Consider the following 13,669-nt stretch of genomic DNA (forward strand, 5'->3'; position numbering starts at 1 on the left):
AAAAACAAATAACTTACGTTTTTTAATGAAAACTTATTGTGGAAAAGCAACAATAATTTGAAAACCACCACAACCACAGCCAACAACCACATGATCAAGTGAATTGCAGCGGAATAACTGCGCTTGATTGTAGTTGGCTTAACAAGTGAAATAGTGGAAAAGCTTATAAAAAGAATTAACAAGGCGAACTTAGCACAGTGCGTAGGCAACTGGCTGAGTCAGTGGGATTGTCGGTTCGAATCCTACTGAAAGAAGTCTGATGAGGAAATGTGGTGATTTCCGAAATAGCTATCACTTCTACCATTTTTTCAAATTATTGTTGCTTTTCCACAATAAGTTTTCATTAAAAAAACGACCTCAAGCTCAATAAAAATTGTTGAGTATAATTGTTATAAGGCCATAAAATAACAAGAATGAAATATAACCTTTGAAATTTTACTAACTAAATTTTATGATCCACGATGAGTGGAAATGGTTTTTTGTGTTTTGTGGATCCAATTCTTGTCAAAACACTTGTTGAACTATTCTAGGGTTTCAGGTATAATACCTTGGAAATTCTATAATAACACACTTTTTATTTAATATGTAAAAAAATATTGTCAATTACTTCTTGAAATTGACGACCAAGTCGAACCGGACTTGCTTGATAGTTGCACGGATAAAATAATAAGTGTTTACAATAATATATGTTTGGTTGACTGTGCATCTCAGAATCAAAATAATTTTTTAAAATCGTCAGATTAAGACAACCCCTCCAGATAATCGTCAGATTATGAAACAGCACGAGCATAGAGACACGATATCGATATAGTACTCATTATCGGGTACCCATTATTATCGAGATAAAAAGATGCGCTATTCCCAATATCGATACCAAATTCAAAAAATTAAATCTGAATATTGGACTCTGTAAAGCCCAAAATATATCCATATTGCTTTACATATCAATTCCAAAGTATAGACATATGGGGGTATCCAGCGGTAGGTCATAATACGACATAGATTTGCAATAAATGGAACCGCTAATGTTCGCTGAAGTCAAAATAAAAAATGTATTCAACACAGTGGCGTAGCCAGGATTTGGCTTTGGGGGGGATGAAAAAAAAATTTCCATCGATAACTTAAATTTGTGACACACAATGGCTAGAGGCGTCGCCTGAGTGCATTCTTTCATATATTTATGTTTGTGCCAGTTTTACCGTTATATATATTTGTTTCTACTCGTTTATTCCATAGGTCTTCATGCTTTATTTAAATTTAAAAAATTAAATTACTATACCGTTTTAAAAATCTGAAAATTCACTGCGGGAAATTTATTCTCTTTTTGTCTTCGCCTTCTCGTTTTTGCCTTTGTAAGTTTTGAAAAAAGGTTTTGAACGAACCATTATATTACATTCCTAGGCAAGTTTTGAAAGAATATTTTCCATACTAAATTTTATTAAAACAAAGTGTTGAAATCAGCTTCATATAGAAACAGTGTCACCGTTAATTAAGAAAGAGATGTTCTTAAATATTATAACTTTACGACACTCACATATTGACTAGATTTGACTATTTATTTTATTATATTTTAATTTGAATTATTTGTTTATAAAAATATAGTTTATTCCTTAACAAACACTAAATGAAAATAAGTTTAATCTTTGAACAACATTAAATAAAAATCGGCAAACTTTCGTAAAAATTTCGAACTTTCTATTTCAATTTTATCTCTTAATATTTTGCATTTTTTTAGCTCATTAAATTTTAGTCTAATAAAGTGAAAATTTAGAGTAGCTGTGATTTACAGTTGATGTATGGCATATTTTTGACGATGTCGGTAATTTTCTTCCATATTATCTAAGTATGTTCAACGATTTTTTTAATGAAGAGAATGGGCAACGCCTTCATCAAAAAAAAAATATTAAAAATCAATTATAAGTCGCAGCTATGTATTTTAAACATGCGCTTTATTTGAATTGATCGAGCTACAAAACTGCATACTCAAAATATGTATTTATAGGAAATCTAATTAAAAAGATTTGCGAAAGTTTGTTGATTTTTCTAATGTTGCGCAAAGATTAAACCTTGGATTTATACGGGTTTTGTTAAAGTGTAAACTGCATTTTTATAAACAAATAATTAAAGTTATATAATTTTAAGATAAATGACCAATCTAGTTAACATGTATAAAGCTTTGATAAGCACTTGAAATTTCAAGTTTTAGTACTGAATTCAAAGAAGATGTCTCATTTATTCATTCATAATAACTTAAAAAAATGTGTTTGTTAAGAAGTGTATCTTAAAATATCTGCCTTGACATTTATGTTAAAAGTGTAAAACATGTAAATGTACCTACATAACCTTTCCCGTGAATACCATCAAATCATTGGTCTTGAAGGGAATCTATGTATGCATGCATGCATATGAGCAAATTAAAAAGTCGATACAATTTACAGTCGAAAAGTACAGTTTTTGTATAGATTATAGATTATTTCCCAACACTGTGGGAAACTAAGCAAAATGGCCTAGTGTATTTCGCAAATATTCAAATACATAATCTATTAACCGATAATTTTATATATTCATTAAAAGATAATTTGTCATCAGTCTGAAATAAGAAAATTATAAATCGGAAGGGTAAAATAGTATTGTGTTATTAATTCAAAAATAAAGTTTCATTTCACTGACGAAGGGGGCGACTATTCCCCCAAATCCCCCCCTGGCTACGCCACTGATTCAACATAAAATTCATATTTAAAAAATTTTTTTAAAAACAATATTAGCAAAAAAAGTTTCAATGGAGATTTTAATAGCGTAATGTCTTTCAACGTGACGTCAGATAATTCGGCTGATAAAAAAGCTGGAAAGATTTTAACATTTGGGAACTTGGAAAATTAGCCTTAAATGTTTCAATATTACTACAAATAGTGTTGACCAATTCCGAGAATTTAAAATTTTGACGTTTTCATTTAATTTTTTAACATTTTGTCACGCCACGATAATTATTTTTAATATAAAGTACAATATATTATAAATCGCATTAACTTTCTAATGCACCTTTGCGATTCGATACGATACAAATGTTCTGGTCCTCGATTCCAAAAAATATCGTTTGAAAACTATCGAGTAAAAAGTATCGGTATCGAATGGCAAAAATATCGATATGATATCATATCGTATCGAAATTCGTGTCCCTACCAGGGCATCGAGATGAATCTTATGTATGAAAATCTGGCGCGCTCGAGTAAATCCAAATGGCGATTTTTTTTTGCATCTTCAAGAAGACACCACAAGCTTGCGTCACATCTGAATCGTCAGATTATTGAATGGGAGGTTCATTCGGGCCCATTAGCATCCCTTGTGTATATCTGACGCGCTCGAGTAATTTTCTTTCAGCCATTTTTGTCCCTTCCACACGCCCACCCCCACCATGCAATTCGGCGGATTAGCATATCTCCGTCATCAGAAACTCGTTTGATTTATTCACTATCAATATCTGACGCGCTCGAGTAAATCCATGTAAGTGTTTTTTTTTTGTTACATCGGAAGCATGCAGATCCCCCCTCCCCCCGCTGGAAGAAAAAACATCACATGACCTTTTTTCTTCCCATCATATAATCTTCAAAATCCAATAGGTCAAAACGACGCTCGAGTAAATCCCGATTTAGCATCGTGGGCTCCCCTACTATAAAGACTCAAATAATTTTTGCAACGTTGGTAGAATACTTATAGGGCGAAAATCCGATGGAATCTCGGCGCCCTTCTTTCTTTGCAATAGGGCGCAATAAAGCCACCTTCCACTGATGAGGGAAACACGATGCGGTTATACAGTGATTAATTATGTGTGTTATCGTACTGATAACACAGGTCCACAAAAAAAAATCGATGAAAGGTTCCTTTGACCAAACCTAGTCTGTTATAAGTTTTAGGGGTCGCTGAACACGAATCCGTTTTGCTCCATCACGTCTAGATTTTTTTCTAACCTCAAAAAACATCTCGGATTTTACACGGGCCAACAAAAATTGGAAAAAATGTAGTTTCCTAAAATGTTAAAGCTGTTTTTGATAGACTTTTTTGCGCTGATTACGAATCTGTAAGTACAAATTTTCATCAGCTTTGATGAGATTTTGAAAAAAAAAAACAAAAGGGGATACAACCTTCCACTTGAGCTTAAATTAAAGCTAGAACTCTTGGCTACTATCCATTTAAAAATAGCATTCGTGCACCTTGACTTGATGGTCACTTATATTCATTTATTGAACAATAAACTTCGCCAAAATCAGTTTTTGCTATTAAAAAACTAACTAACTTTACTAAAGGTCTGAATTCACGAAAATCCCTTCAAGGAAATGGCAGAATTGAACTTTGTTGCAAGTTCACATGGGAAATCTGCTTGCGACGGCATTGGAGGAAATTTTAAGCGACTAGCAGCTGGAGCAAGTCTTCAACTGCTGACGTTACAACAAGTTCGTACACCCGAAGCCCCCTACCAATGGGGTTAGAATAATTTAGAGAAAAAGAAGGTGCTTAAGAGAAAGTCTTTTGTTAAACAACAAACAAGTGCAGTATTTTCACAAAGTTGTATCAAATATGTAGATGTAGTACCTACCAATTCATTTTTGGCTTCTAAAATGTACCAAAAAAGTACAATTGTATCATCAATTTACTCACTGAGCGGTAGCGTGGCTTTAGTTCGCTGTTGTTGACTTCGGTAGGTGGGTGTCTGTGTGTATCCACGGGAAATTTGAACCCCACACCGTTAAGGCCACGAATTAAGTTTTTTCTCCCTTAGTATCTGCTCCTCAACCACTTACTATAAATAGTTCCTAAAATTTTCCAATTAGTGGACGAAGTAACCGTAAAAACTAAATTTTGGTGATATATATTCCTGAAGAAATAATCAACCTGGTTAGGTGCGACAGTTATGATTTATTTTACACGCCGTAAATAATTAGGATTGTCATTTATTCGAAATGTCATATATATCTTACTATGTGTGTATATGTATAATATCCGAAGACACTTAATGTGAAGGTCATCAGATTTGCAACGTTCTTTCGAATTTGAAAAATTAGCAGTAAGCTTATTATATATATATTTTATATTTTTAACTTTGCACTTTTTCTTAGCGGTGCAGCGTGCTTTAAATTTTGTGAATTGAAAAACCGAAAAGACGAAATTTTGTACCCGGAATATTTTTAAGGTTTTTGAATAATGCTGTCACCTGAATTAAAGCCCAAAGAGGTTTCGGACCAAGGTAGAAATTACTTTTTGGTAAAACTAAGATGTCCGTTATATTTTAAATATTGTCCAAAAAATAAAAAAAAAACTCGAGTAAAACGGCTTAAAAGTTTTGAATTTACATATCGCACATTTAGTGGTATAGAGATGTAACTCAAAATTTACGTTTTTGGAGACTTCATTATGCAATTAATAAGCTTGATAGGGAGAATATGTTCAGTATAACAGATAACCAATGCTCCCAAATATGGCGAAGATATGTGTCTTTACATCTGTGTTTTTGTATATCAACTGTGTGAATTGATAAAACTTTGATTGCGTTTTCCTACAAAATTTAAATTTTGAAATACTTCGTTATATTATTAAACGTGCGATCCCCCATATTAAAAATGAATACATATTTTGTTCTAGTGAGCTACTTTTAATTGGTACCAGGGAACAAAAATTATTCATGTTTTTAAGTAGTTAGTTGAATAACACCAGAAATAGTATTAGTGGATATTCTAAAGAAATTTGTTATACCGAAATGATACGCAGTACTAAGAAGCACCAATAGCTTAGTCGAATGATTTAAGTGATTTTAGTCTTTTATAGCAACAAAATATGTACAAAGCACACTAACACACTCTCAATTTTAGCTTACGCGTGTTTATGCTAGCGCCCGTATGTGGCACAAAGTAAAACACAAATAATATTCAACTCATTCAAAGTTATTTTCAACAAAAAATGAGTAAAATCAAGCTGGTAGACTATACTCGATAGGCAAAAATTGCCGGCACAAATAAGCATGATAAAAACATAACAAGGTGAAACCATTGAGAGGCAGTTTGACGTTTGCCAGCAATATAATCCATGATACAAAAAGAAGGTAGTTTCAATAAACAACTTTTAACGGATAATAAAATTTTTTGAAGTTTCATAAATTGTGAGTATTATCAACGGCCTTGCCACATTTATTATATTAAAACAATAAATCGGAGTATTTTCTTTCTCATACTTATACCAATGTAATAACATTTCAAATCAAAAACCATTATCAGTGCTTGGTCCTTCTTTTAGTTACGTGGTTCGCACCTTTTTTGTTAAAAATATTTAAAATGTAAACTATTAAAGGAGACTTCATTGTGATTGTTCTTTATATTTTATAATAAAAACCACGAGCGCATTATGTAGTTATTTTTTTTTCATTTTGTTATATTGAATGAAATCTTGCTATTTAAAAATCTAGTTCTTTCGAAATGAAACCGTTTTATAACATTTTGGACCAAATTTACTTTTAAATTTCTCATCAGATTTTGTAAAAAAAGTAGGCTTTGTGGTTAGCGTATCACCATTGACTTCAACAAATTTTGAATTTAAAATTTCCTATGTATGCAAAAATCTGGAAGAAGGCTTGTACAGACCGCCCTCCGATAAAAAATTATTGCAATAAGAATAAATATAATTTCGATCACTTTCTTCATGCACTCTGAAGCCTTGTTTCGACAACACCATTTTCGAAATTATGTAGCCGGCAAGATTTTCAAGTCCATCATATTCCACATCTTTGAGTGGACTGATGAAATCTTCTGTTAAAAAAAAAATATATTACTTCTGGTGATCAGGTAGCATGAATTTTATGAAATGTCATAATTTTATTAAAAATCAAATGGTTAACAACAACAACGAATTTCATTAAATGGAACTACCCATGATACAAAAAAGGAAGGTAGTTTCACTTTGAAATTTTTTGACACAAACTGTGCTTATGACGTTTATACTTTTCGTAAATTGCTCGAGTATCACCGCCACCTCAACAAATTTTTGTTTTGGAAATTTTATTATTTTTTAAAGGAATTTTTTATGCATTAAAAAATAACAACACGCAAGGTAAATTTACTTAATTCATCGTATTAGCATAACTGTTAATAAGTGAGTATTAATTTAAAATACCTTAAATTATCTTACCGCAAAAAAATTTGGCATTATATGCAGTGTTCCATGAGATATTATTATAGATATTAGGATGTTGCTTTAATATGGGTTCTTTTTAGAAGACATACATATGAACAAAGGAATAGTTAAAAAGTAGCGTATCGTCAATGAAAGCACTATGGAAGCATAAACTTAGAGGGAGGTAAAAAAATGTACAAATTCTTAGAGCTCCTTGTTATAGTTTATAGACTGATAAACTATANAGGTAAAAAAATTTACAAATTCTTAGAGCTCCTTGTTATAGTTTATAGACTGATAAACTATTCGATCTACTGCTGCTGGTGCGCGTTTTGCTTAGATTGGGCACATCCGTCCCGAGGCTGAAAATTTTCCGCCGAAAAGTGGTTGGAACAAGCAAACAACACCTTGGTGAAATGTTACCATGCACGTGGCCATCCCGAAATATGCAGCTAATCGTACTAAATAATGATGAAAATAATTGCATAAACAAATAGATTATCCATGTGCATTACGCAATGTAATAGGAGTTTTTTACTAGCCTTCCGTTTTATAATTAATTTTAGAAGTAAACCACTAAAAGCTCGCTATAACATGATGCTCCAAATATATTCCTTGAAATAATTTTGGAATATTTTTTTTTTAAGAAAAAAAACCGCTTTTTAGTTTCGTCAAAGAATATGGTAGCTTCAATTTAAAAGAAAACTCCAAAAGCACAGTTTACGTTAAATGGGAGCAATGGCGGATAAGAAGAAGTGAAACTACCTTTAATGAGATAATCTAAAACTTCAAAACTCACAACTTTCACACACATTCTCATTTTCAATCTCAAACAACAATTTATTTTTTTTATTTTCAATTTTATATGATTTTAAAATGCTTGCAAACGTAAGAAAGAAAATCATGGCCGACGAATTAAGATAATGAATTTGATGTAATGTGGAACGATTTTCCGTCATCCCTTGAATTTACCTTGTAATATTTTTATCATGCAAATAAGGGTATGTATATTTTTAGTGTGTTCTTGTTTTGGTGCTAATTACATGGTGCTACAAAAAAAAAGAGTCATGAAATACACCGAGAAACAAAACCTAATGTAGGTTGTAGCCATGGTCGAGTACAACATGAAAGTAGGTTCCATATAGTTCCTGAACCCACAATTTTTTTTTCTCAAAAACGACTTGACCGATCTCTACCTCCTAAGCACCGCCTTGAAACTTTTTGAAATTTTACACAAACCACGCCATAACGGTAATTTCAAAAACCCAAAGCTTGATATATTTCAGGGAGAGTAGGTTTTGTCCGATTTCAAAAATATTCAAGGCGGCGCCTAAGGAGACTATCAAATTTTTGAAATCAGCGATGGTCAAAATTAAAGAAAATAGGGGCTTATTAAAATTTAAACGTTGAAAACTTCCAACAAGCTACGTCTAACAATATATTGTTATACATCATTTCAAAAGTCTATAAATCCTCTCAAAACATTTTAGGTTTTTAAAGTCGGATCAAAAATAGTTAAGCTGTTAATAGATAAGTGCTTCAATTACAAACATAACCTATTTTCATGTTGTACTCGACCATAGCTACACCTACACTAAGTTTTGTTTCGGGTGCATTTCATGACTTTTTTGTAGCACCGGTTTATAGCATAGCACTTTTCGGAATTAGTGTGAGTACTCATTTGCATCAATTGTTATAAATTATGAATAAGTATACTAATTTTATTAATACTCAAAGCCGGTCTCTGATCGGTAGACGACATAGCGGTCATTTCTGCATACCTATTGTTTTTAATTTTTTTTTGATTATGACACTCTTGTAACAAATATACCGCACGTATGCATTTTTTTATTAGATTAATTATTTTTCAACTACATAAATAAATATATTAAACGAATTTTTTTGCCGAGGACAATATAAAAATCTGATAGTTAGATCTAAGGCGATTTCATGTAAGGTGGTATCGATTCTACAAATATCAGGCAGGTTCTGCAATTCACTTCAGAGTGAATTTCAGCCCATTTTATGATATATGATATATGATATCAAAGTGACTTTGGTTGAGATTCACTCGGAAGTGAATTGCAGAACCTGCCTGTATATAGTATATTTTGTTTTTGCCTTTAGTGGGCCATTGTCAAATTTCAGCTATTTTTCCCCGACAGATTCAACGCAATTAATACAAAAACAGGTATAACAGTAGTTTTTTAGTCAGATCTGGGTCGTAATGATTCCTTTAGGAATCAAATTACTCCCAATTACCAATTACAAGGAATTGTAATAAGAAATCAATTCCTTCAGTCCACAGCGAAGGAATTGATTACTTTTTCAATTCCTTAGAAGTAATTTCAAATGTAATTTTTTTTTTATTTAATTCCATTACAACAAACTTCATATTGTAATTGGAATAAATTACGTGCTAGTAAAGTAAATTTTTTCCAATTCCTTTGAAAGGAATTGAAAATGTAATTGATTTTTTCCAATTCTATTACCTGGAATTGCTAGAGTACTTTAGTTTTTCCAATTACTCATAGGAACTGTAAAAGTAATTGAAAAACTGAAAGTTCATTCACGAATATAAAATGTGGAAGTTTTGTTGTGGCCAAAGATTAAAATCGAAATTGGACATTGGACATCTTCTATCTATATCTATGTATAAGTAGTATATATCAAAATATTGTGTTCGTTTGTACGAGGCCTCAAAACTCGAGAACGGCTAAACTGATTTGAATAATTTTCTTTTAGTCATTTGGTATAATACCGGAATTCTTAATGATACAAAAATTTGGAGGGTTGCCACTTGTTTGAAAATTTTAAGCTCAATTAAACTGGTAAAATTAATGAAATATTGCAATGTGGGTATCAAATTAAAGAAGTTTAGAAAAGATAACCATTGTTGATATACTTGAGGAGTGTTGCCACCTATTTTAAAATTTTAACTCAGTTAAATTGATAAAATAAAGGAAATATTGCAATGTGGGTGTCAAACTAGAGAGTTTTAGAAGGCTTACAGTCAAAAATATTTTCGAAGAGGGTTGTCACCTGTTTGCAAATTTAACTCAATTAAATTAACAAAATAAAAGAAATATTGCAATGTGGGTGTCAAACTAGAGAGTTTTAGAAGGCTTACAGTCAAAAATATTTTCGAAGAGGGTTGTCGCCTGTTTGCAAATTTAACTCAATTAAATTAACAAAATAAAAGAAATATTACAGTATGGGTACAAAACGAAAGGCATTTGAGAAATCTTGATTTGGAAATATTTTCAATGGGATTATCAACTATCTTAAACTAATATTACGTTCTCATTGAGCCACAAACTCGAGTTTATGGGCCATTTCGGAGTTTAACGCTAAACTCTACTCTTAAACTCGGAGTTTACTATACAAAGAAAAGTAAGTGCGCCTGGGCCACAATGGAGAAGTGAAACTTACGTTACATATCTAGTTTGTCTCATAACCAATATTTCGTCGCTTGGCGCGCAATACCTCATATCCGTCAAATAAAATAGTACGTATGAGGTGGCACAGAAAAATATTTATTTTGGTTACGCCATTTTAGCGTTTTCCTACTTCACAAATTTAATGATGAATAATTGTCGTAGTAGCTCATATTTAGTAAGTTCAGTTAGAATACCATCCAATATACAACAGTCATATTATTTGATGTTCTGACATATGATGTCACTTTTTGTGTATCGATAACAAAATCGATAGTAACATCCACAAAAATATCGACAACCTATCCGATAAAATTAACACAATAACAATATCGATAACAAAATCGATAAAAATATCGATAATAAAATCAATAACAAAATCTACAAAAATATCGTTAACAATATCGATAACAAAATTGATAAGAATATCGATACCATAATCGATAACAATATCGATACAAAATATCAATAACTAAGTCGTCGGCCGCTGTGGTGTAATGGTTAGCAGTGCGCGCTTCCACTCCGCTGCGCCCGGATTCAAGCCCTGGTCAAAGCAACATCGAAAAAAAATATAGAAAAAAGGTTTTTGTGTATTTCTGCCATGAAAAACAGCTTTTCATAAAAATACAATCGCCATTCGGAGTTGGCGTAAAACAGTAGGTCCCTCCCTTTGTGTGACAACATCAACGCGCACGCCACAAATTGGAGGAGAAGCTCGGCCAAACACTAGAATATGTGCAAGCGCGCCAATCTATTATTACACTGGTTTACAGCAAAATTGTTCTCCAGACGACACTATCCAATTCCTATTCGGTATTCGGTGATTCCGAAAATCGAGTTATTTTTTTCCATGGATACGTTTTCCAGATATTTGCAATTTACCGTTATTCAGCTTAAAGCAAAAACTGGTTCCTTTTAATCACGTATATCTTACAAACCAATTCAAGAATCTTAATTCAAAATACAGCAAATGAAAGCCAATAAAATTCTCCATAAACCGTATATACATCACTTTCCGATAGGGTTTATAGTTTCTGACAAATTAATTAATCATTCCAGCTTTTTTTATTTTTTAATGAAAAAATGAAAAAAATCAAACTTTAACAGAAGAAAAATTAAAAAAATAACAGGTTCTTTGCCAAATTTTGGCATTTGTACTAAAGCCTGTTCTGGTACAAGAAAAAAATTAAGTTACTGATGAAGAAAATCGATGGATAAATACGTAATATGAGTGGTCAAATGAAAATGCGCAAAGATTTTTTGTATGAAATTCGAGCCGTAAAGCGTGTTACTCGGGTGTACGTGGCATATGAGTTTGATTTTTTTTTTTCATTTTTTCATTTAAAAATAAAAAAAGCTGGAATGATTAATTAATTTGTCAGAATCTATAAGCCCTATCGGAAAGTGATGTATATACGGTTTATGGAGAATTTCATTGGCTTTCAGTTTCCGTATATTAAGATTTTTAAATTGGTTCGTACGGCATACGTGATTGAAAAGAACCAGTTTTTGCCTTAACGGTAAATTCCAAATATCTCGAAAACGTATCCATGGAAAAAATATTAACTCGATTTTCGGAATCACCGAACAATTCTACAGAGGAATTGGATAGTGGCGTCTGGAGAACAAAAACCAAATTAAAATTTGTGATCCAGTGTTATAATTAAATCGTTAAAAATATCGATTACAAAATCGATACCAAAATCGATAAAAACGTCTAGTCCTCTACCACAAATATATGCAGTTTGAAAAATTCGGTTTCTATGGGAGGTGCCACGCCCCCTTTATATATCGAAACTTTTTTTAGCCTATAACCATCCTTGGAAAGTCTGCAGTCGATTTCGAAATAACAAAAAAATTTCGAAAAGACGGCTTTCAAAATATATATCTATATCTCTATCCTTATTTGTAACGCAGGATACCAGTAAGAGTACTTCAAAGATCCCAGAAGGTACGCCATTTTGGGTAGAATTAAGGGTACCATAATATACACAATTAAGTCAGTGCATTTTTATAGATACGCAGGAATTAGTCTAAGAGAACAGCAGTGCCCGAGGCAGCAACAGTTCGGACAGCTCTTGACCGAAAGGCGAGCATGAAAGTATTCGGGCGGGTTATGCCTGCCTGGACATTGACGGGTCTCATCTGCCGCCAAGCGCGTTCGCGATAGGATCTAGAAAATTTCACGGTTACCCTATAAACTGAGCAGCTACAGCTTAAGTTATTCAGCTTTCTTAAAGTCCGATTAGTAATACTACTTAGGTATAAGTTATTTATTCAAGGCAGTTAGCAAGCAGGAAATTTAACAAAGCTATTGCAATTCAACAGTAAACAAATTTTTTAATACATTTTTCGATTACTTTTTAAATTACTTTTAGGAATGGTATTCGAAAAAAAATCAATTACATTTTCAATTCCTTTCAAAGGAATTGGAAAAAAATACATTACTAGCACGTAATTTATTCCAATTACAATATGAAATTTCTTGTAATGGAATTCAAAATAAAAACAATTACATTTGAAATTACTTCTAAGGAATTGAGAAAGTAATCAATTCCTTTGCTGTGAACTGAAGGAATTGACTCCTAATTACAATTAGTGAGGAATGTAATTGAATTTACCCAGCTCTGTTTTTAGTTAATGTATATAATCATGAAGAAAAAATTATTCGCATTATTTGGATGTAAGTCCTATGAATTGATTTATGCAAAAAAATCGCCATAATTTTTTTTTGAGTTGATCGCACTTCAGATCAAGGGGTGCGATATTATCATTCAACTTACGTCGTCTATGTGCAGCGCGGTCTGATAAAATTTTTTCATATCCATGTACTGAGTTATCAAATATGCTACCCTTAGAAATCGAACTACAAAATAGAGAGTTGCTAGAAGCAGTAACAAATACGTAAAACCATTGAAATCAGCAAGGCATTCCCCCGTGGGAATTACAACGTCTCTTAAAGTAACTTTGGTATGGTTGCTCGCTGGCGTCTGATTTCTGAAAAAGAAATAAGCGAAAGGTTAAAATAAATATAAATTAAACATTTTCACAAAGTGGCAGGGCGCGCTATAACCATT

General features: G+C 32.2%; 1 protein-coding gene across 3 annotated transcripts in view; it reads right to left on the minus strand.

Moving 5' to 3' along the window:
• Positions 1 to 13,669, minus strand: part of LOC108358715 (autophagy-related protein 9A-like) — a 244,591-nt gene that overhangs the window by 110,477 nt on the left and 120,445 nt on the right. For all 3 annotated transcript variants that reach the window (XM_017610180.1, XM_017610179.1, XM_017610178.1), the window contains one exon: positions 13,376 to 13,589. In XM_017610180.1, coding sequence (XP_017465669.1) covers positions 13,376 to 13,589 — 214 coding nt within the window. The remainder of the gene's footprint in view (positions 1 to 13,375; positions 13,590 to 13,669) is intronic.

The sequence above is a fragment of the Rhagoletis zephyria genome, unplaced genomic scaffold, assembly GCF_001687245.7.
Source record: "Rhagoletis zephyria isolate East Lansing unplaced genomic scaffold, Rhagoletis_zephyria_1.1 Rzeph_scaffold_00287, whole genome shotgun sequence".
NCBI classification, from domain to species: Eukaryota; Metazoa; Arthropoda; class Insecta; order Diptera; family Tephritidae; genus Rhagoletis; species Rhagoletis zephyria.